Source organism: Akebia trifoliata, chromosome 14, assembly GCF_017979445.1.
Source record: "Akebia trifoliata isolate Shusen 1 chromosome 14, ASM1797944v1, whole genome shotgun sequence".
NCBI lineage: Eukaryota > Viridiplantae > Streptophyta > Magnoliopsida > Ranunculales > Lardizabalaceae > Akebia > Akebia trifoliata.
The window spans coordinates 541,833-564,285 of NC_141388.1; the positions used below are offsets into that span (position 1 = coordinate 541,833).

The 22,453-nt window shown below is 33.4% G+C and overlaps 3 protein-coding genes and 1 pseudogene across 8 annotated transcripts; 1 reads left to right on the forward strand and 3 right to left on the reverse strand.

The window, feature by feature from the left end:
* Positions 1 to 17: 17 nt before the first annotated feature.
* Positions 18 to 3,748, reverse strand: ANNAT4 (annexin 4). Its single transcript, XM_086422825.1, has 6 exons — positions 3,591 to 3,748; positions 3,222 to 3,394; positions 1,472 to 1,696; positions 1,103 to 1,327; positions 937 to 1,008; positions 18 to 475 (listed from the first exon to the last, which is right to left on the reverse strand). Exons 1-6 carry the CDS (start codon positions 3,634 to 3,636, stop codon positions 266 to 268), a joined length of 951 nt encoding a protein of 316 aa, XP_086278951.1. The 5' UTR covers positions 3,637 to 3,748; the 3' UTR covers positions 18 to 265.
* An 8,390-nt stretch (positions 3,749 to 12,138) lies between these two features.
* ANNAT3 (annexin 3) lies at positions 12,139 to 15,492 on the forward strand. Of its 3 annotated transcripts, XR_015171844.1 has the most exons (7): positions 12,141 to 12,415; positions 12,533 to 12,678; positions 13,464 to 13,691; positions 14,563 to 14,775; positions 14,958 to 15,047; positions 15,145 to 15,430; positions 15,462 to 15,492. XR_015171844.1 is itself a non-coding variant. In XM_086423019.1 (6 exons), exons 1-6 carry the CDS (start codon positions 12,340 to 12,342, stop codon positions 15,346 to 15,348), a joined length of 957 nt encoding a protein of 318 aa, XP_086279145.1. In that variant the 5' UTR covers positions 12,152 to 12,339; the 3' UTR covers positions 15,349 to 15,492. The 3 variants fall into 3 exon arrangements, 2 of the variants coding, with proteins under 2 accessions (XP_086279144.1, XP_086279145.1); XM_086423019.1 differs by having other exon boundaries at positions 12,152 to 12,415; positions 15,145 to 15,492; XM_086423018.1 differs by lacking the exon at positions 14,958 to 15,047 and having other exon boundaries at positions 12,139 to 12,415; positions 15,145 to 15,492.
* A 297-nt stretch (positions 15,493 to 15,789) lies between these two features.
* LOC147385248 (uncharacterized) lies at positions 15,790 to 16,742 on the reverse strand (annotated as a pseudogene).
* An 856-nt stretch (positions 16,743 to 17,598) lies between these two features.
* On the reverse strand, positions 17,599 to 21,544 carry LOC147385249 (uncharacterized protein C24B11.05-like). 4 transcript variants are annotated; one of them, XM_086423021.1, is made up of 8 exons: positions 21,387 to 21,544; positions 21,242 to 21,307; positions 21,038 to 21,123; positions 20,920 to 20,957; positions 20,756 to 20,843; positions 20,455 to 20,673; positions 20,297 to 20,362; positions 17,599 to 17,985 (listed from the first exon to the last, which is right to left on the reverse strand). In XM_086423021.1, exons 1-8 carry the CDS (start codon positions 21,481 to 21,483, stop codon positions 17,881 to 17,883), a joined length of 765 nt encoding a protein of 254 aa, XP_086279147.1. In that variant the 5' UTR covers positions 21,484 to 21,544; the 3' UTR covers positions 17,599 to 17,880. The 4 variants fall into 4 exon arrangements, with proteins under 4 accessions (XP_086279147.1, XP_086279149.1, XP_086279146.1 ...); XM_086423023.1 differs by having other exon boundaries at positions 17,599 to 17,981; positions 21,038 to 21,135; XM_086423020.1 differs by having other exon boundaries at positions 21,038 to 21,135.
* Between the last annotated feature and the right edge of the window lie 909 nt (positions 21,545 to 22,453).

Below are 22,453 nucleotides of genomic sequence, written 5' to 3' on the forward strand. Positions count from 1 at the left end.
TTTATATTATGCAGAAATTGATGACAACGCAAGAGAACGTTTTCATCTTATTGAGGTACTACTTTGTGGAAACACAACTCTTCAAACTTAACACAACATACTGAAAAAAGCTCAAAGAAGTAGAGAAAACAATTAAAGAGCCATCTTGCTTCATCACTGATTCTTAGATGCCGATGACGATGTTTGGACAAAGCTGTAGATGACTGCATGAAACTAGTTACACGTTTGCAAATCTTTTGAATGTGTGGTAACCCGAAACATTTTGTTAATCAGACCTCGCAAGCAAATTAATCAACAAGTCCTTGAAGTTCCCACTAGCTGTCTCCTCAATTTTCTTTGAAAGAGAAACTCCATATTGCTTATGGAACTCCTCTTTTATCTCCTTCATGTTTGCATCAGCTCGGCTTATAATTACTCGAGTGAGAGCTTTTCTAGTATGCTCATTTGCATCACCCTTCAGTGCCATATCCAATATCTGAAATCCAAATACATATATAATCTACAAAATCTATATTCTTAATTAGAAGCCAAACATCTCACAGCCCATTCACTCAATAGAATTGCTTCTGTGAAATCACTTCCTTGGAATCATTTTCAAATGAATTGTGTTTGTGCATAAATTGTTTTTGGGGACAGTGTTCAAGAAGTGTTTTTTGAGGTCTAGAATTTGTATGTGCTTGGTGAAAAATAATTTTTCTTTTATTGTGATTGACAATAAAATAATGCCCCCTTAAACAATATATGATTATTTAACCAAGAAACACTTGATTTGTGGGGTATGTTATTAAATCAATTCAAATTATTTGGAGATATTTTCATCCAAAGAACTCAATTCCATCTGAATTCAACAAAAATAAGAAACCAAAAGTGGGTGTAATAAGTAACTTCAGCTACTATGGAATGCAGAGATTTAAATTTAATAAAATTCTTATTCACCTTGCTGAAATATGTTTGAGGAGAACAAAGGCACTGAACTGTTTGTTTCAAGCACATATCGTCCTTGAGATCCTAAAGCAAGCAGCATAACCCAAAATTATATGGAATTTACGTAAGAAATAGGTCAAGTAATATATAATGTGATGGTTTTATAAGTTCCAATTACCTCATCGATGGTCTTCTTGTATATTTCTTTGTAGTGGTCGAAGATGACTCTAAGATGACGCTTGCTCCTTGTTGTTAGTATCCTCACTACTTCATCATTTTCGATGGGCACCTTCTTACCAGCATTCTTGATGGCGTCACCAATGATCTTGGCCTCGGATTTTGCAATCTCATCGTTCACCTTTGGACCCTCGTACCTGTAGGAGCTCACAAGAGCTACCAGTAGCTGTCCAGTTTGAGTAAATTCACAACAGACACATACATATATGTCACTTACGGATATAGTGGAAATTAATTACTCCATTATATTATTAAGTGATGAGAAGTATGGACTAGAAATGATCACAAATGTTGTAATAATACTACTCACATTACGGTTAATGGTGGTTATGTGGTAAGCCACATCTTCTTCAATGGAGTGGTCGAAGAGAGAGTGATAGGCCCTCTTGGCCCCCAACAGCTCTTCTGATGATCGGGTGCAGGCGATCTCAATGAGAACATCATACGAGTGTTGATGATGGGCCGCTTTCAAAGCTTTTCTTGCAAGACGAGCATCTCTTTCCCAAGGATGCATTGTCCATTGCACCACAGCTTTCTGTCATCATATTAATAACCAAGATCTAAAATTAAATTTCATTTTTTATTATAAAGAAAATATCACACAAAATCAAGATTATGAGAGGGAGATTATAGATATTTGATGGACCCACAAGATCAATTCCTCAGAATATCTGATCTATTTGCCCTTTAATGGTGAAAAACCAGGAAAAATCATAAAAATGGACGGTTTCAATTGGCTAGAGCTGACAATGGATCCAGATGGTATTGGATTGGTACCGATCTGGTATGGAATTTATTAGACCTAGACTCATTGGATCTATCAAATTTAAGTCCGGACAATCCAATTGATAAGAATTAGATGTTTCTATCATATCTTGATATTTTGATCCAACTTCCATTCAATTGGTTATCATATCAGGTCTGGATTGGATCTAATCCAAATTAACATGCATACGAAATATAAATAAATCCATTCATATTTTAAATAATACAATGTATTTACTTTCTCACAATTTAAAGAATTGAGGTCTATCATATCGGGACATGGTTGATCCAGATCTGATCTGATATGTCATCAAATCAGATCCTAATTGGAATTCAAATCCTTAATCCATATATGAAGTTATGATATGGGAAAGGAAAAAATTTCGTGTCGTTTTTTTCTTTTCTTTTTTCGGTGGGGGGTGTTATCAGGGGTAAAGTTGGTCCTTGCCCCGCACTTACAGCGTCGGTTTTGCCCACTTTTAAACAGATCGGACCTCAATGAGCAGGTTCGGATTAGGCTTGGTTGAGCCCTAACCTGGCCCTAAGGAGGTGAGTTCTACCTAGACTACCCCTATACTAGAATCGAGCCTAAGTTGACTAAGCCCTAGGCTGACCCTAACGGGTTCAGGCTGGGTTCGAACCAAATAAATAATTCAAATTCATTATTTTTAATGAAAAAAATGTATTTTTCAAATAAATTTCTTTTTGAAGACTATCCAATTGATGTTCAAATTAATGTCTTATTAACCTATTAAGGTTATAGATGAGAGTTAAATTGTAATTAGACATTATATTTTGCTTATATTAAAAAAAAAATATTAATTAATTAAATATATTATAAATATTTCCAATTTTCTATATGATTAACTAACGGGCCGGGCACTAGAAAGGCCCTAGCCCAACCCGAATTTAACAAGTTAAAAATTATTAACCTGGCCCTTCCTTAATGGACTCGATATGAAGGCCGACGGGCTCACTTGACACCCCTATTTTTACGGTTCAAACTTTATTCGTGACGTTGCGTTGGGTCCATTAATTTTGTAATTTTCACTGCAATCTATGCTGCCACATTTCACAATGAACAACACTACCTCACATTACTTAATAATTATTTATTTATAAATAAAAAAAAATAAAAATAAAAAATAGAAGAAATAGTCATAAAATCGAATGAGAGAAATCTTGTGAAACAAATAAATCTCTCACCTTCATCCCTGCCTGTTTATTTCACCCTGGCTTGGATTTGTACTAATTAACAAAAGCCAAATAATTAATGATAATAAATATAAAAGTACCTGAAAACGCAAGAATTCACGTTGAAGAAGAGGGATGTGATGGTATTCCCACTTTTCGAACAGACGACTGTCTTCCTTGAAGAATTTAGGGCATCCCTTCCTGAACGTCTGCCTTTGCTCCGGATGCCATTTCCCCACTACCGAAATTATTGATTTTTCATCTACTCCGATTCCTACTCAAATTTTACATTTTAATTAGAATTATAAATCTGATTTGGTTCTTTTGAGCTATATTTTCTACATAACATAATTATTTTTTTCTTGATTTTTCAAAAAAAAAATTCTAAATAATTTGGATTTTTCAGATAAAATGATAATTACTTACATAAGAGATAGAAATTAAATTAAAAATAATAAGAATAAAAGGACCTGAGAAAGCTTTAGTAAGAGCCTCGCATTCTCCAATAAGAGACATTTTTCTCACAGTTTCGAGAGTTTTGAGTGTCTTTAGACAATAGACAATGAGGGGGAGAGTTTGGTATTCGATGATTTTTTATATTGAATTCCAAGGGTATTTTCGTCATTTTAAAAGTCAATGAGCGTTTTTTACCACACTATTTTCGTAACAATTTACCTTCTTAAAGTTAATTTAATTTAATTTAATTTATGCTCATTGTTCACATTGAAAGATATGTGGGTCCGGCAATAAATATATCTGGCTGGAGTCTACGTGTAAAGATTAAATTAAATGAACTCGTATTACATATTGAAATTTCCAGAAAATGACACGTGGGTCCTACTGATATATATATATCTTAGAGTAACGGCTTTGTAATTGTTTCAAGGTCCTTTCCGTTATGTTCCAAATGTACAATTGCAAATCTTAAATGTAAGACAGGCAATAGCTATGTGTACGTAGACCTTATCTCCACAACGTTAGATTTGAGACACAAATCTCGAGGATCATCTATTGCATGTCAACTTATTGTTTTCATATTATAAAAATGGTAGAATTATCAATAGATGGGAGCCATAATGAACCACATGCAATATGGAACCAAGGATCAAATCCAAAATTGATCCAATTGGTATTGAATAAGACCTTAGTTTGATCGGATTTTTATGGGATCTCAATGTTAGGATCCATGTCCAACGTGATAATTATTGAATCAAATCTTAATAAGATATATATATATATATATATATATATATATATATATATATATATATATAATATATATATATATATATAGAGAGAGAGAGAGAGAGAGAGAGAGAGAGAGAGAGAGAGAGAGAGAGAGAGAGAGAGAGAGAATGAATTGTGCTAGAGTAACATTGAAATTGACATCGTTTCATACATTGATGTGCACACAGTCATAAATACTTCTCACTCGTATCTCGGTGAAAAGAATATATCATTTTGTACACACACCCACATCAGCAATATGTGAAAAAATGTCAATTTCTATGTAATTTCAGCATTTTCCCTACAAAATAGAAATAAATCTTATATACATATACATAATTACTCAAAGCACATGGTAGATATAGAATCGATCAGATAATCTATCAAATCATTTCTTCTCATAAAACAAATCCTCAATCCTAAGACATGGCACAATAGCATCATGAATTATTTATGTTGTACAGCGAAGTAATGGTACAAGTTGTTAGGACATTATATTTATTTTCTATATGGGACAGAGCAACGTGGTTTGTTTGACCGTTTTTTTTCTTTAACATAATAATTAATGGTAGAATTTGGTTCCTTTCACATTATTTATTATGAAATATATCATTCAACCTATTCCCACATACAACAAACTAATGTTCTTTTCATTTAATTTAATTTGAAATATCCCATTCAACTAAATCTCACATCATACATGCTATCAATGATGCAATGGTGAAACAGGCCTTCTAATATCACTGGGAAAAATAATTGAGAATCGTGTGGAGGAGTGCCTTTAATATAATGGCCAACGAGTCCTACTATATTTTAACTTATATGTATGGGAGTGGCTCGACAGCCCTAAAGTTTGCCAAGTTTGATGTCAAACATTTTTTGTAAATCACTTTTGATGAGGTTAAAATTTTTGGAATAGGCTAATTTTTTGTAAAGATGATTTCTACAGTGAAGAGATCATCCTCACAAAAAATCAGTTCATTTTGAAACTTCTAACCCTAGTTTATATGTTGAAGAATCGTGGACCGTCCAATTTTTGTAAATCACTTTTGATGGGGTTAGAAGTTTTGGAATAGCTGATTTTTGGTGAGGATAATCTCGTCATCCTCACCAAAAATCAGCCTATTCCAAAACTTCTAACCCATGTTTAAAAAAATGTTTGGCAAACTTTAGGACTACTGAACCGCTTCCTATATATATATATATATATATATGGATGGCATTATTACGACCCCTATTACGACCCTCATTACGACTCACCGTTTGTCTTATATGGGCAAAAATGTTTGGAATTGGCTAATTTTTTGTGAGGATGATCTCTGTGATGAGGGGATCATCATGGCAAAAAATCATCACATTCCAAAACTTCTAACGCCATCAAAATTGATTTACAAAAATTGGACGGTCTAAAATTTTTCAACTTGTAAACATGGGGCTAGAAGTTTCATAATGAGCTGATTTTTGGCAAGGATGATCTCCTCACCATAGAGATCATCCTCACTAAAAATCAGCCCATTCCAAACATTTTTGCCCATATAAGATAAAATGGTGTGTCGCAAAGGGGGGTCGTAATGGGGGTCTACGAAACCCGACCCTATATATATATATAAACAATGTAACATTTATAAATTTTCAAAATATTGGTTAGAAATTTCGGATTCAACTGAATTTTTATGAGGATGATATCTATGATGGGAAGATCATCCGAAAAAAAAATCAGTCAAATCTGAAACTTCTAACCCTATTAAAAGTGATTTAGAATGTAGACCGTCGATTTTTTGTCAATTTTTATCAATAATTTGTAAATCATTTTTGAAGGATTTAAAAGTTTTTGATTGAGCTGATTTTTTGTGAGGATGATATTCTCATCATAGTGACCATCATTGCAAAAAATCAACTCAATTCAAAACCTCTAATCCATATTTTGAAAAATCATTGTTTTTTCATATATTTTTACATATGACCCTTGAACCGCCCCCATATATATATATGGGTCCCGTTCAGCAACAAACATTTGGGCAAACATTTTTCAAAACATGGGTTAGAGGTTTTGGAATGGGCTGGTTTTTGGTGAGGATGATTTCTACGATTTTGAAAAATGTTTTGCCAAAATGTTTGTTGTTGAACATTTCCCTATATATATATAGGGTCAGGTTCAAGGGCCATATGAGAAAACATATGTAGAAACTTTCGTTTTTAATAAAATTTTAAAATATGGGTTAGAAATTTTGGATTGAGCTGATTTTTTGTGAGGATGATCTCTATGATGGGAAGATCATCCAAAAAAAAAAAATCAGCCCAACCTGAAACTTCTAACCCCATTAAAAGTGATTTAGAATGTGGACCGTCGATTTTTTACCAATTTTTATCACTAATTTGTAAATCACTTTTGATGGATTTAGAAGTTTCTGATTGAACTGATTTTTTGTGAGGATGATCTTTTCATCATAGTGACCATCCTTGCAAAAAATCAGCTCAATCCAAAACCTCTAACTCTTATGTTGAAAAACGAAAAATTTTCATGTCTTCTCATATGGCCCTTGAACCGCCCCCATATATATATATATATATATATAATATATATATATATATATATATATATATATATATATATATATGTGGGAGGCATTCAGCGCAAAACATTTTGACAAATATTTTGGCAAATATTTTTAAGCCGTCAGAATTAAAGTAAATGAACGGATCAGATTTAATTTTACTATTTTATAAAGTTATAAGTTAATTACAGCGCCGTCCCTCATTTTCATCGTATTTAGTGCGACGCCCCTCTCCTCTTTCAAACCGAACGAAGTAAGGTTCTGTTACCTTTCTTCTCTGTCGAACCCTCTCTCGTTCTCACTCTCGAGTCTCTCTCTCTCACTCTCACTCTCGCTCCAGCTCTCTCATTCTTTCTCGGTATCTCTCTCGTTCTTGCTCGGTCTTTCACTCTCTCTCAGTCTCGCTCTTACTCTCTCATTCTCTTTCGTCGATGGAGTTGCAGAGAGGTCGAGGATCCAGGCGTTCATGCTTCGTCGATGGAGTTGCAGAGAGGTCGAAGTTGCAGCCGTTTGTGCTTCGTCGATGGAGGTCAGCCATTCGTGTTTTGTGAGAGAATCAGAGAATCGCCAAACGAGAGAGATGGTTCTGTCGAGGTAGTTGCGAGAGCGAGAATGAGAGAACTTGAGTAAGATAGTTTTATGAGAAAATCAAGGAATGAGAGAGTGAGAGCAAGAGGGGTTTCTACTTGGTTCTATCGAGAGAGGAAATGAGAGAGTTCTCACTCTCTGTTTTTCTTTTTTTTTTAAATCGACAGGGAGGACGCACTAATATACAAAATTTTGAGGGATGGCGCTGTAAAATCCTTCACTTAAACCCGATCACCTGTTATTTGAATCTTGACCGCCCATTTCGTTGTTATCCAACACACGAAAAATGTTTGTCAAAATGTTTTGTGCCGAACGGGACCCTATATATATATATATACTCAAAGGACATGGTAGATATAAAATAGATCAAATAATTTATCAACTCGTTTCTTCTCATAAAACAAATCCTCAATCCGAAGACATGGCACAATAGCATCATGAATTATTTATGTTATACAGCGAAGTAATGGTACGAGTTGTTAGGACATTATATTTGTTTTCTATATGGGACAGAGCAACGTGGTTTGTTTGACAGTTTTTTTTCTTGAACATAATAATTAACGGTAGAATTTGGTTCCTTTCACATTATTTATTATGAAATATATCATTCAACCTAATCCCACATACAACGAACTAATGTTCTTTTCATATAATTTAATTTGAAATATCCCATTAAACTAAATCTCACATCATACATGCAATCAATGATGCAATGGTGAAACAAGACTTTCTCATATTACTGGGAAAAATAATTGAGAATCGTGTGGAGTGCCTTTAATATAATGGCCAACGGGGCCTATTATATTTTAACTGATTTATATATATCAGTAGGTTACTTAGTTGACCATACTATATGTTTTTATTTCTATGTGCCCCCAAAATTTTAAGATTTTACTTAATAATCCAGTTAATAAATCTTTCTTTTTCCAAATACCCCTCACCCCGAAAGCCCTTTGTATTTATAAACCCTCTTGTAAACGATAGCTTTTTTCCTTGCACGAGATTTCAAACAATTATTACAATCATATTGACGATTTGTAATTTAGAGAAAAAAAAGAAGAAATTAATGATTTTTATTTGAAGAATGAATTTCTTACACTATTTTTATGATATAACATTATGAATTTCTTTGTTTCAAAATTCATAATTTGGATTTCTTTTAATTGATATTTTGAATTAAAATCTATTAGATGAAAAGAGAAACCTTTTGAGACATTAGTGGATTTCATTGGAAAGCATTATAACAAAATTCTCCAACTATTAATTTTTTTTTTTCTTACCCAATCCTCAAATCTCTAAGATAACATAGGAATTTTAGGGAGGGATCTCGAAGAAGGTGGGTTTTTAGAACAAACTTATAAACACTCTCAAAAAAGTGAAAATCCAATAAAGAAAATAAACAAATTGTCCTTAATGATGATGCAGCACGTAGAACACTGCCCATTTGTTCTTGAGATTCTCTTAGTTGAACGAATCAGAAAATTCATTCTTATAAGATTTACACTAATGAATGATAGATGGGATGGCACCATTATTGACTGTCCAAGGTATGATGTCTAAATTTAAAATAGTTGAGGAGCTCTTACTAATTCAATTAAAGCTCAGTTCCGTTCTTATAAAATAGATTATAAGTCTATATATTACACGTTTTAGTTGGTTTTTAAGCCTCTTAATCTCAAGTATTTGAATTTCAACAAAACTGTATCACGTGAACACCTAACGTTGGGACACCGTTCTGGATCGCGCGAATCTTCAATTATTTATGAGGGCACTGATAGATTTAGACAAGTTGAAGAGTGGCCAGATATAAAAAGACAATGGATGCATAAGTAATGGGTCCCAATCTACAATTTTCAGTTTTTACCTTTTCAGAAAAAAAATCCTACCAGATCAGTTATCATTAGTTGGCATGTCTGTGTCTGCAGAGAGCAATTATTATTTATAAACTTGGGCGTGAAACGCATGTGTATATCCAATCACAAGTCACAACTACTATCCTCATCATTCAACGATTTTTATTCGATCGACAGCCTGTACATTATCTTCTTCTGGATAACAAAATCTCAAGAAATAAAATAAAGATAGACAACCAACTCCAACCTAACATAATCTCTATTCTTGACTTAGTGGATCATGATTAGGTTTATTGAGTAAACTTTGTTGTCCGCTACTAAGACGTGTAGCACGTGTAACATGCACCTTGAAAATCAATCAGCCACGTGGTTTAATCCTAACCACCTATTCCAGCACTGATATCATAGGTTTGCAATCTTATGTAATATGTACTTTAAACACACTTGCTATTAAAACTCAGACCTAGATGAAGGCAATCAATGGCTGATTTACGTTGGGGAAAATGGGAGCGACGGATAACAAAATCCGTTGTCATTGCCCCTACAAAAAAAAAAATTTTCCTCTATTTATTGCATAATATTATATATATATATATGGGAAATGTTCAGCAACAAACATTTTGACAAACATTTTGGCAAAACATTTTTCAAAATATAGGTTAGAAGTTTTGGAATGAGCTGATTTTTGGTGAGGATGATCTCTACGGTGAGGAGATCATCATCACCAAAAATCAGCTCATTCCAAAACTTCTAACCCATCAAAAATGATTTACAAAAAATGGACGGTCCACGATTTTTCAACTTGTAAACATAGGGCTAGAAGTTTTGGAATGGGCTGATTTTTGGTGAGGATGATCTCTAAGGTGTAGAGATCATCCTCACCAAAAATCAGCCAATTCCAAAACCTCTAACCCATGTTTTGAAAAATGTTTTGCCAAAATGTTTGTTGCTGAAAGGGACCCTATATATATTATATATATATAATATATATATATGGGAAATGTTCAGCAACAAACATTTTGGCAAAACATTTTTCAAAACATGGGTTAGAGGTTTTGGAATGGGCTGATTTTTGGTGATGATGATCTTCCCATCAAAAATGATTTACAAAAAATGGACGGTCCACGATTTTTCAACTTGTAAACATGGGGTTAGAAGTTTTGGAATGGGCTGATTTTTTGTGAGGATAGAGATCATCCTCACCAAAAATCAGCCCATTCCAAAACCTCTAACCCATGTTTTGAAAAATGTTTGCCAAAATGTTTGTTGCTGAATGGGACCCCATATATATATATATATATATATATATATATATATGGATTAGGATCCGTATACTCATAAAGCTACAATGTATTTTGTCTTATATGGACAAAAATGTTTGGAATGGACGGATTTTTTGTGAGAATGATCTCTATGATGAGGAGATCCTCCTTGTCAAAAATCAGTCCATTATGAAATTTCTAGCCACATGTTTACAAGTTAAAAATTTTTAGACAATCCAATTTTTGTAAATCACTTTTGATGGGGTAGAAGTTTTGGAATGTAATGATTTTTTGCAAGGATGATCCCCTCACCACAGAGATCACCCTCATAAAAAATCAGCCCATTCCAACCTTTTTAACCATATAAGACAAAAACGTTGTAGCTTTATGAGTAGCTTTATGTGTCTGCGGAACCCCACCCTATATATATATATATATATATATAATATATATATATATATATATATATATTGGGCTCTTGATTGCCCCCATGAGAGTAAAATCCAAGCTCTATCCCCTGAAGGCAACATAACGAATGAGAATGTCCTTTGCAGCAATCGGTGGCCCTTTTGAAATACTGGTCAAATTTATTAAAATAACGAATTAAAATATTTGAGAGATGTATTTTGATCTAAGATTATCAAATTTAATATAAATATTTATAAGTTACATAAAAATAAGATGTTATGATGTAGCATATACTCATCCACCTTATAATAGAAAATAATAAGAGAAATTTCTCAAAACGTGAATAATAATATCATCGATTTTTCTAAGTGACGGTATCTTTAATATAAAATAGTAGAATTGCTTCTTTTTTTTCTTTTTTTTTTTCTGAAGTGACAATTTTGTTGGTTATTTAAATGATGATCTCGCATATTCGGGTTTTTTTTTTTTTTTTTTTTTATAAAGGAGATTGTCACTTGAAAAACCTACAAGATGGTCACTTTAAAGTAGAAAAAAATCAGCAATTTCACTACTTTATATTAGCGAGATCGTCACTTGAAAACTTGTGATATCTTTGGGAATTAAAATGTAAAATTAGAATTTCATCAAATTTAGCTCACGAAATGACAATTTATCCAAATAATAATTATTTAGTATAAATTGACTAAAAAGATTTAATACAGTACAAGACTTTGATCAATTTTTTAAACCTAATGTATGTTATATAGGCTTATTCATTGGGCCAGTATTAGGACTATTAATAATGGGATCAAACCTGATTCGATATACAAAATATAAATAAACTAAATCATAAATTTAAACAAGACAAAATACAAATTTGAATACTTTTCCACATTTTATTGGATGGGGCCCATCCGGTATCGTTGATCCGGAATAAACATATCCTTGATCCAATCACAGTAAATCGGTTTTTGAATCCGATCCGACCCAATCTCTCTCTAATACTATTCCGTTAGAAATTTGACTGGATTTTCCAAAGAGTAGAGGGTGTAGTAAATTAGAAGGGTATTTCAGTCAAACCACTATTCCTTATCTTTAGCCAAGTATAAAGAGCGTCTTGAATGAGCGAGAGAAAAGAAAACAGAAAGAGCAAAAGATAACAGAAAACTTGACGTTTTTCTCATTATTGAACTTCAATATTTTTCTCAATTAATTATTAATGAAAAAACAGAAAACAGATCTGCCTATAGTTTCTTCTATCAATGTTTTATTTTACTACTCTTTATTTCGATTCTGAGTGAAAAATCTTTAAAAAAAATAAGGAAAATGGGTTCGATTAGAGTACCAGACGTAGTTCCTTCTCCAACCCAAGATAGTGAGCGACTCAGAAAAGCTTTCGAAGGTCCGTATGTATTTCTCCCTCTCTCTCTCTCTCGTTTAAATCTTCTTCTTTCTGTGATTAGAGATGAAGAATTTTGATATGGTGTGGTTACGATGTACGGTATTAAAATGGTGTTAGGATGGGGAACCGACGAGAAGGCCATCATATGGGTACTAGGTCACAGGAATGCGATTCAGAGAAGGAAGATTAGAGACACTTATCAACAGCTGTACAACGAATCCCTCATTGATCGCCTCCAATCCGAGCTCTCTGGTGATTTCAGAGTACATCCATTCCCCTCATTTTAACTTTTTTTTTTTTTTTCTTTTTCTAAATATATTTTTATTCTATTTTCAAGAAAAAAAAAAAATTTAAGATCATGATTGTGCACGTAGCAATGAATCTGTGAATAAGTGAAATTATATTTTTCTCATTTTTCACCCCTTCTCTTGCTCACCCGTCTTCAATGTGACATGGGGACAAGGGGTTAGAAGAACCAATATGATTCATCGAATGGGTCTGTCTTGATCTATTCGGGCTTTATTTGAAGGCGTTTTACCAAAACATAGGCTAAAAATTGAAAAATTACCAAAATGACACATTGTTCATTTTAATTCTGATATCGATAATTTTTTTTTTTTACGTTATAATAAATTTACTTTAAAAAAAAAAAAAACAGTTTTACTTAATTAAAACCGGAAAGTTTTTACTGTTTTATAGAATAAGAATGTTTAGTGAAAGTATTTTAATTCTGAAAATGGTAATTTAGTTTTTTTTTTTTTTTGAATTAAAATGAATAGTGTACCATTTTCGAAAATTTTCAATTTTTTTCTATCCTTTTGAGAATTTTCCCTTGTTTGAATATATGATACTATGATGTGTACATCATCAAATTTTTTGAGAAGTTGTACTGTGTTTCATAACTGTTTGTGCTTGATGAATCTATTAATCTGTATCAGATCCTAGTCCTACACACATCTCTAGAATATACATATTAATAAATTAAAAATATAATTTGTTATGATAGCCTATAATATATTATGGACATTTTGATATAATTAATAAACAGAAAGCAGTGATATGGTGGACACTGGATCCTCCTGAAAGAGATGCAAAACTTGCGAACGAGGCTTTAAAGAAGAAGAACAAGGGTGTGGATCACCTCCGTGTAATCCTAGAGATGGCATGTGCGTCATCTCCGCACCATTTGATGGCTGTGAGGAAATCCTACTGCACTCTCTTTAACTCTTCACTTGAAGAAGACGTTGCCTGCAATGCGACCACTTCCCTTAGAAAGGTAAAAAGAGAAGACTCCAATTGAACCAGTGGTCCGACACGATCTGTCTAGAGTCTGATAAAATCGGTTCCATTTAGATAGAACCACAATCTTTGAATGAAGCATTCTTTTTTAAAGAACGGGTGGAACCACCGATTTTGAGAATTTTTTTTTTTTTTTTTTGCATACATAAGTCAATTCGGGATTTTACATAATGGAGGACACGTGTATTGAGGGCTTTCCTAACGTTGGTGTTTCATAAATTTGGGATGGCCTCAATGTGCATGGCGTCCCGTGATTCTATGAAATCCAGGATTGACACTTACGTGCTCAAAATATTTTTCATTTTGTCAAATAGAAATCTTTGGAATGTTTTTCATTTCAAGATGAGATTTTTTTCAGTGATCAAAAGTGAAGTTTCAAATTGGGCTGATTTTTTGTGAGGATGATCTTCTCACAAAAAATCATCTCAATCCGAAACTTCTAACCCATGTTTTGAAAAATGATTGTGTTTACTTATGTCCCTTGAATAGCTCTCCCACCACCCCTCACACACGTATATATTATATATAAGGTGGCGTTTGAGGCCCTAAAGAGAGCCAAACATTTTTTCAATGTATGGGTTAGAAGTTAACAAAAATGTGGTTTACAAAAATCGGACCATCCACAATTCTTCAACTTGTAAACTAGGATTAGAAGTTTTGGAATTGGCCGATGATATTTGGTGAGGATGATCTCCTCATCCTCAGAAAAAAATCAGCCAGTTGCGAAATTTCTAACCCATGCATTGAAATTTTTTTTTGGCACAATGATTGGATCTGATCACATCCATTTTCAGTCCTGCCACCAACTTGTGATCGATTCAAAATTTGTTGTTACGATGATGATGCAGATTCTTCTGGGGTTAGTGGGATCGTACAGGTTTGATGGGGAAGTCGTGGATGAGAACATCGCGAAGTCAGAGGCATCTAAGCTTCGAGAAGCCATAGAAAAGAAGCAGTTGGATGATGATGATCTGGTGTGGATACTATCCACTAGGAACTATTCCCAATTAAGAGCAACATTCCAGTGTTACACACAAAACTATGGGATTGCCATGGACCAGGTACCTCTCCTGCTCCCTATTAAACAAGTTATTAAAACGAGGGTATTCAAGACCAGACCATTTTTTGGGAACAAGGGTGTCAAGTTATTAAACTAACAGTAAACTATCAAGGTTAATAAGTAAAATTCAAGACTATCAAGTCAACCACTTCAACAATCCTTCATAAGTTCTTTATTTTATAGGATATTAAGAGATGTGGGAGCAATGATTTGGAGTCTATCTTGCAATTGGTGGTTCAGTGCATTGATGCGCCTGAAAAACACTTTGCAGAGGTGATTGCAGAGTACAGAAGAATTCTTCACTAAAATATTAAGCTTGTTCTCATCATAATAATAAGAAAATAATGTTTTTGTTGTTGTTGTTTGTTAGGTGGTGAGGGCTTCAATTGCGGGGATAGGAACAGACGAAGATTCACTAAGCAGAGCTATAGTTAGTAGGGCAGAGATTGACATGATGAAGATTAGAGGAGAGTATTACAACATTAACAAAACTAGCCTCGACAATGCAGTCGCCGACGACACTTCAGGAGATTACAAGGATTTCTTGATGACTTTGCTTGGAGCTAGAGTCTGATCTTCTTCTTTCTCCATCTTATAAATTATAATATCTCTTCAATTCAGACTGATATTTTTTGTGTAACTTAAAAAATGTTTGGATTCTTATTGTTCATGAACTCTCTCCATAATATTCAAATCAGTTTGCATGTGAAGAAGGTTCTCTGATGTGTTTGAACTTGGAAATATATTCCAATTGAAATCCTAGTAAATGGTTACTTTGGACTGATTAAAGCTAAACAATTGAATTAATGAATATTCACTTTCAAAGTAGAAATAAAATAAATTGAAACCAAAATTACTAATAAAAGCATATCAACTCACACAAGGAATATCATGATACTTGTTTTTACATGGAAAATGCTTCAATGTGTGAATATTAGTTACATGCGAGAAAAACAAAACAAAAAAATACTACATTGTTTTGGTAGACAAAAGTAAAACTTAAAGGCACATAAAGTTAAACATCTGAAGAAGGGAGAAGAAAATGCTGTAAATATTAAGAGCATCAACAACATTCAAATATCTCCAATGAATTACAATCAAAATACCAATACTCAGCTTAATCATCTTCTCATCATCATCATGATCACCATCACAAAACATTAACCCTAACTCTGCTACAAGACCACTTGTTCTTCCTCCGTTAGCACAGCAACAACCAGGCCATGTATATCCTCTGAGAACCATCTCTCCTTCTCTCCACCAATAATCCTTCCTTTTCCCTTATTACAATCCATCAACAACAAAACACCTTTCCACCCTTTCAACACCACAGTCCATCTCACCCTCATTTCTCTTCTACCCATGATGACAACGTTGATCCATTTTCACCACACATCATTGAGGTCGAATCGAAAAACACCGCTATCCATTACAACCTTGGGTAGAGTGAAAATGTGACAATCACATCCGTCAAAGACATCAATGGTGAAGATGAGGTGAGAGAGGGAGATTCGGAGTGGTTTTGTTAAAGGTTTGGGAAACCGATTAATATTGGAGGAAATATGGGCTATACAGTAGAGACGTTGGTAAGAGATCAGAGTTGAATTACTTAATTGAAAAAGGAAACGAGGGAATAGACTACCGATGTGGTAGGATAAAGCCCCTTATTAAAAGTAAATCGTGAAGTTGGGTTCTAAAAAAGTCTAACATAAGCCGTGAGAACACTTTTCACTTATCTTACCAACTTGCGAAGTTTGACATATTCTTGTTACAGAGCCCTTATCTCTTATAGACACCCGGTTGACCGAAGCCCATATATGGACCCACTGTCCCCTGGCATATACCCACACTTGTGTCATGAACTTGGAGTTGGGGACATCTTAATTCGTTATCAGGCTTAGACTTGCTTAATACTAGAACAATGGAATTTTGCAAATCACTTGACCTCTCTTTGTTATAAAGTGGCATATCTAACGAACTACAAACTTAATATTTGGAAACAATAGAAATCTCAAGTAATCATATATAATACCATTAAAGAATAAGATGCATTGTTTTAAGGTTCATGAGATACATTGTAACATTGTCAATGTATCTCCTCACAAATAGAAGGTTGTGACGAGGATATTATAGAATATTTATTGATATTTATAAGATATCAATTAGGGTATTCTAGAATATTATATTAGGCTGGTTTCTATATATCTTGGTTGATGTAATCTCGATAAATACCCTATTAGGGTTTATATTAGGGGTGTCAATAAGTACCCATTTATCCAGAATCGAACCGAAACCAAAATCGAAAACCCCAGTTCTGATTCCCTTTTTATTGGAACCGATTAAAGTCAGGTCTAATATAGAATTGAACCGATAGGAACTAGAACCATTAGCTTCTATCCAATGGGTATCTGCAAGTAGCTAGAACCAATTTATTTTACATTAGACATGATTGAAAGTTATCCTATATTTTAAAAGTAACATATATGATATATAATTTTTCAAATTTCATATAAATTAAATATTTGAACTTAAAATGACTCATTTCTTTTTAAATTTATTACTTGAAAAGGAGATCAATTTTAATTTTTGAAAATAAACGTCATTAAATCGTCATTTTAGTGGAATAAATTATTATTAAGTTGATACTTTACAAATAATATGTTAATTTTTAGAAGGAATTTTTTTATATAATGATTTTGAATTAATTTTTCTCATTCGATTCTTGAGAATTGGAACCGATAGGTACCCATGATTTTTGACGATTCCGGTTCCTATTCCACTTATTTTGAAATCAAAATCGAAATCGAAATTAACAAGAATCGGAACCGATAAAATATAGTGATTATGGTTCTAATATACATAGGAACAGACCCATTGACACTCCTAGTTAATGTAAAAATCATCTGAGAAATATCAATAAAATCATATTTTACATGGTATCAAAACTCAAGTTTCATTGAACACATCGATCTTGGTACATCATTCTTGGGTTATAGCGCCATCGTCATACCTAAATCCTTTTTTCCGTTAAAACAAACAGCTTAAGCACTGATAAATATTCTTTTTGGAGGATGGAATCAAATTTGCGTTTGCTACATAATTTTTGTCAACTGTGAACTCCGTGCACCCATATTTCTGGAATCACTTCTTTGAGACTCGTGAGGCTCTCCACCGCATAATCGGCTTCTTTGCTTTTCATTCGTTTACCTACCTTCACGGTGCCACAACAATAGGGGTTTTAGTTGAGGGTAGTACTTTTTAGGAAAACACCGGTAGGTTGAGGCTCTCCATCAACCTGACAGTGGTGATTCTAGGGTTCTGAATAAAAATGTCTCACTAGGCAAAAGCGTATCAATCCCTGGAAAGATGACATCGAAATTTGTGTTTTTCCTCTCATCCTTACCATTTTTTTGATGGAGAGACTCAACCGTGTGGGATGAAGCTATAGAAGTCCTAATTTTAAGATACCCATTTGGAATTTGTGTATATTTTACATGGGTCAAGCTCGCTCAACAGTCAATGAAAGAAGCCAACGTTTTGTCCTACTGATTTTTTGTGATGAAGATCCCGCACCATAGAGATCATCATCATAAAAATTAAGATCACCCTTGTTGAATATAAAAATATTTATTCGTGCAGAACCAATGTTGAAGGGGTATTTAGGTTCATGAAATTGGTAAAAAGTTCATTGAACATGATTGAATATTAGATACATAAAGGATTGTACGCAGAAGACATGCTCATCTTGGCTGAAATGATCCCAACTGAGGATGAGACTTGACATCTCATTTTATAGTTGGTATATATGGTGTATGTAAGATATGATGATCTTGTCTCGATCAAACATACATGTGAATGTATTATTATATACATAATCCGAGCCAAATACACTTGGTAAACCATAAGATGCATACTTTCCATACTTTAGTTTTTCCAACACTCAAGATGTTTGAACTTTCACTATGGATATGTGTGAGTTGCTTAATTTGATTTCCTAACCAATTATGCTACACTTGCATGCATCTGGCAACGGCATCTTAGACAATTAACATTGCATTTAACTGGGAACTTAAGTTAACAAGAGATTAGATGCAATTCTCTATCTTCAATTGGACACAATACATCAGATCAAGGTAGTATTCAATAAAAAGGTCAATCAATAAAATAAAGAATTCTAAAATGTTCTTTACATACACATAAATATAATATACAATATGAATTATATATATATATATATATTTATATTTTTTAATCTTTGGTTTAAATTATATTTGTTGTGTTTATCAAAAAAATAGAGTTTTTAAATAAAAACTAATGTGATCAATTTTTCAAAATTCATCTAAATTTCAAAACTGGGCTTAGACCCATAGATCAGGTGGTTTGACACATTGTGGATTCAAGTCAAGCTTACCCAAAAAAAGAAGAAAGATATATTAAGCAAAGCTGCATGGCCCAAGAGAATGGAATTAATGTGGATTTCACACCTTAGGGATGCATCTCATCCTCTCTTACTTCATATAATGGGACAAGGTCCCCATGGAGTACCAACCATTCTCCCAACTTCAAGACCAGTGTGCTATTTTTTTTTTTTTTTTTCGGATGGATTAGATTAGATATAATTCCCAATTTAATGATTCAAACATGAGAAAGAAAGTAATTTTATTTTATGTTTCAGTTGTTTTTTGAACTATTGACTTGGAAACTTGATCGAGTCGACCAAAAAATTTGAATCAGGTGAGAATGAGGGTGGAGTTATGCTTTATTCAACACTCACTTATGGAAAAACATTATAGATGTATTTTTAAATTTTAAAAGATTAAATATATGAATTTATTGATTCGTAAAAAGGCGGTTTGAGTTGTCCACTTTATTCCACAAGTGAACATCAACGCGGAGTCGTTTTTCAAATTTTAAAACAAATTTTTGGAAAAAAAGTTGGAGCAATTTATTCTAAGATTCCAAATCTTTCTAACCTGAGTCATCTCAGAATCACTTAAGAACGAGATGAATTTTCAATGAGAATCAACCATCACACTGTCCCATTTGATAAACAAGACAAATCAGACGATATTTTTAAAAACACGGATGGAGTCGAACCCAATTTTTGTGTGTTTTTATTTGTTAAAATAACTATTTTTTTTTTATAATTGAAATATTTTATATTCTATATAAAAGTTTAATCTTGTGACTAACATATATTAATAAATAACTCTAAATCAAATTATAATAAAAAAATGATTCGTCCAATCAACCCAATTTTTATATGTTTTTTTTTCCAAAATAACTATTTTTTTTATAATTAAAATATTTATAATCTAAATAAAAAATAAATCTTATGACTAAGTATCTCCTAATCGACCTTATTTATAATAATAATAATAAATTATTTAGTTTATATATGTTAAAAAATAATTGTAAATCGAGTTAAATGTTTAAGTTGACGAGACGCGATGACTCGCACGAGTTAAAATCTGTGTCTAACGAGATGAATACAGAGCCAAAATTGAAGGGGAAAAAAATACCAGTACGGTGAGAAATCCCAGAGCTTTTCCGGCGGCAATATTCTCTTCGTCATCGTCCAGAAACAGCTGAGATAGTGAGAAATCAATATTTTTATAGTCAAATTATGGGTAAAACAACGGAAGAGATGAGAGAATTATAACATCTTTCGGCGGCGTACCACATGATGAGGTTCAACTGCCGCAACATTCAGAGCGATCTTCATGGCGTCGATCGACGGCTTCATAACAACGGTAGATTCATTGGATCGAAGGGATTTGTTGAGAAGAAAGAGATTTGGATTTAAAGTCTCCAAGCTGATGATTTGATCGAAGCAATCGTGCAATCCAAGCCTTTGGAGAATCTCAATCGTATGGTTTCTGCGTGAATTTGTGAAAAGCTGCAAAAATATAAAATAGGATATTTTTCGATTTGAAGAAAATCGAATTCTAATTAGGAGACGAGTTTAAAGTTTAGATTACGAGTTTCCTTGGTTTGATGCTTCGCAGAAGGCTTTGTAGCATAGGATCTGGTTTGATCGATTCGTATGGCAATCTTCCGTGCACGAAACTGGAAGAACAAGAAGCAATCTTTCAATGGAAGAAGAAATTAGGGCTTTTTATTTATCTTTCATGCAAATGCTTACTCGTGGTAATCGTCCCCATCGACATCGAAGCCTATAGCCTGAAAAAACAACCGTGATTTTTCAGGAAAAAAGTACTAGTTTTTGTGTTCTTTTCATTTCAGTTACAGAGAGAAGTTACTTGTAGGCCAGCAAGAGTAGTTCCATAAGCTCTGAAAAGTTCTTCCCGAAAATTTGAAGCTTTTTCTTCTGCAATTCCGCATTTCTCCACAAGAAAATCTAGAGAGAGATGAAAGAGGAACTGAATCACTAGACATTTATTGAGCTTTATAGATGATTTTTCTAGAAAAAAAAAATCGATTATACAGATCATTAATGCATTCACCTTCGATATTTCTCTCGAAGGCGTCTCCAATTCCCATCTCTGACGAGTACAAAGTGTCATTGAGATCTGTTAAACAAGAGGATCAAATCAATCAAATTTGTATTTTAGGGAAGAGAGAGAGAGAGAGAGAGAGAGAGAGGTCTACCGAAAAGAAGGCAATCGACTGAACTTATTTCTCGAACAGATATGGTGCAAGGTTCCATTGTCGAGACTTGAGACCAAGAGCACAGAAAACAAAACATCTGTTATATGTTTTTTACTTTCTGTTTGGCCCCTGGACGATGATTTTCTGGTCTCGTCTCGGTCTCGGTCTCGGTCTCGCCTAGCCTCTTCACCTACCTAGAACGAGTTGACTCATCCAAGTCATCACGAGTCGAATGAGTATATCATAAAATCGGTTTATATAATTTTTAAATATATTTATATATAAAATAAGAGTGGTATGCTCTTTTTTCAAATAAATGCCCCCATCACATACTTGTAGATCCTTCACTTCAAGATACACAAGAAATAGATTTATGATTTTGTAACCGTCATTCAAGCAACGTATGGGAGGTGCCTGAAAAAGAACATTGACCATCATTAGTTTTAAAATAATTGTTGGAGTAGGGAAAGTTCGATCACATTATCACATAATCGAGTGAAAGGTTACAAGAGTCTTAGGAGTTCATAAATCTGTAATCAAAAGTATTGTTGATTGTTAACTGATTCATTTACCACTTTAATTTTTTTTTATAAGTATTCATTTACCACTTTAATAGTTAGGGTAATTCACTTACTCGTGCATGCAATCTGACAAGAATGATTACAGTGACATCGCTCTAACGAAGAGTTAACTCTGACAAGTCTTTGGGTGATGATACCAGATACTTAGATTCAAATCTCATTAGCAGTGAATTACTAAACTCATTAAAGACAAGTTTTCTTATCAAAACAAATTTTTTTTTTAAAATTGCTTACCAAATGAGGCAGGTAACCTATCCTTGCTTGTAAAGTAACTAACTAATATCTACTTACATCATTCAAGAATGGGCATCGTAGATCCGACCATATGCCAACATGTCCATTTGACCCTGAGTCAGCTTGTGAGAGCACAATAGTTTTAGAACTCTCTATGATACACTCCCAACACTTCATTCTTAAAAAAGGGGGACATATAAAGGCAAAGGTATGCCAAAATTCTGCTTAACTTGATCGTCTAAGTGCTTACAA

Bases quoted from the DNA above. Each gene is read 5' to 3' on its own strand.
- ANNAT3 (XM_086423019.1), top strand. From the start codon at position 12,340: ATGGGTTCGATTAGAGTACCAGACGTAGTTCCTTCTCCAACCCAAGAT. The intron at 12,679-13,463 runs GTACATCCATTC...ATTAATAAACAG, and splicing joins AGCTCTCTGGTGATTTCAGA to AAAGCAGTGATATGGTGGAC. The intron at 15,048-15,144 runs GTGATTGCAGAG...GTTGTTTGTTAG, and splicing joins CTGAAAAACACTTTGCAGAG to GTGGTGAGGGCTTCAATTGC.
- ANNAT4 (XM_086422825.1), bottom strand. From the start codon at position 3,636: ATGTCTCTTATTGGAGAATGCGAGGCTCTTACTAAAGCTTTCTCAG. The intron at 3,395-3,590 runs GTCCTTTTATTC...AAATTTGAGTAG, and splicing joins TCTTACTAAAGCTTTCTCAG to GAATCGGAGTAGATGAAAAA. The intron at 1,697-3,221 runs GTACTTTTATAT...ATATGATGACAG, and splicing joins GTGAATTCTTGCGTTTTCAG to AAAGCTGTGGTGCAATGGAC.
- LOC147385249 (XM_086423020.1), bottom strand. From the start codon at position 21,483: ATGTTTTGTTTTCTGTGCTCTTGGTCTCAAGTCTCGACAATGGAACCT. The intron at 20,958-21,037 runs GTAACTTCTCTC...TTGTTTTTTCAG, and splicing joins CTACTCTTGCTGGCCTACAA to GCTATAGGCTTCGATGTCGA. The intron at 17,986-20,296 runs GTATTTTTTTCC...GGCACCGTGAAG, and splicing joins TGGGATTTCTCACCGTACTG to GTAGGTAAACGAATGAAAAG.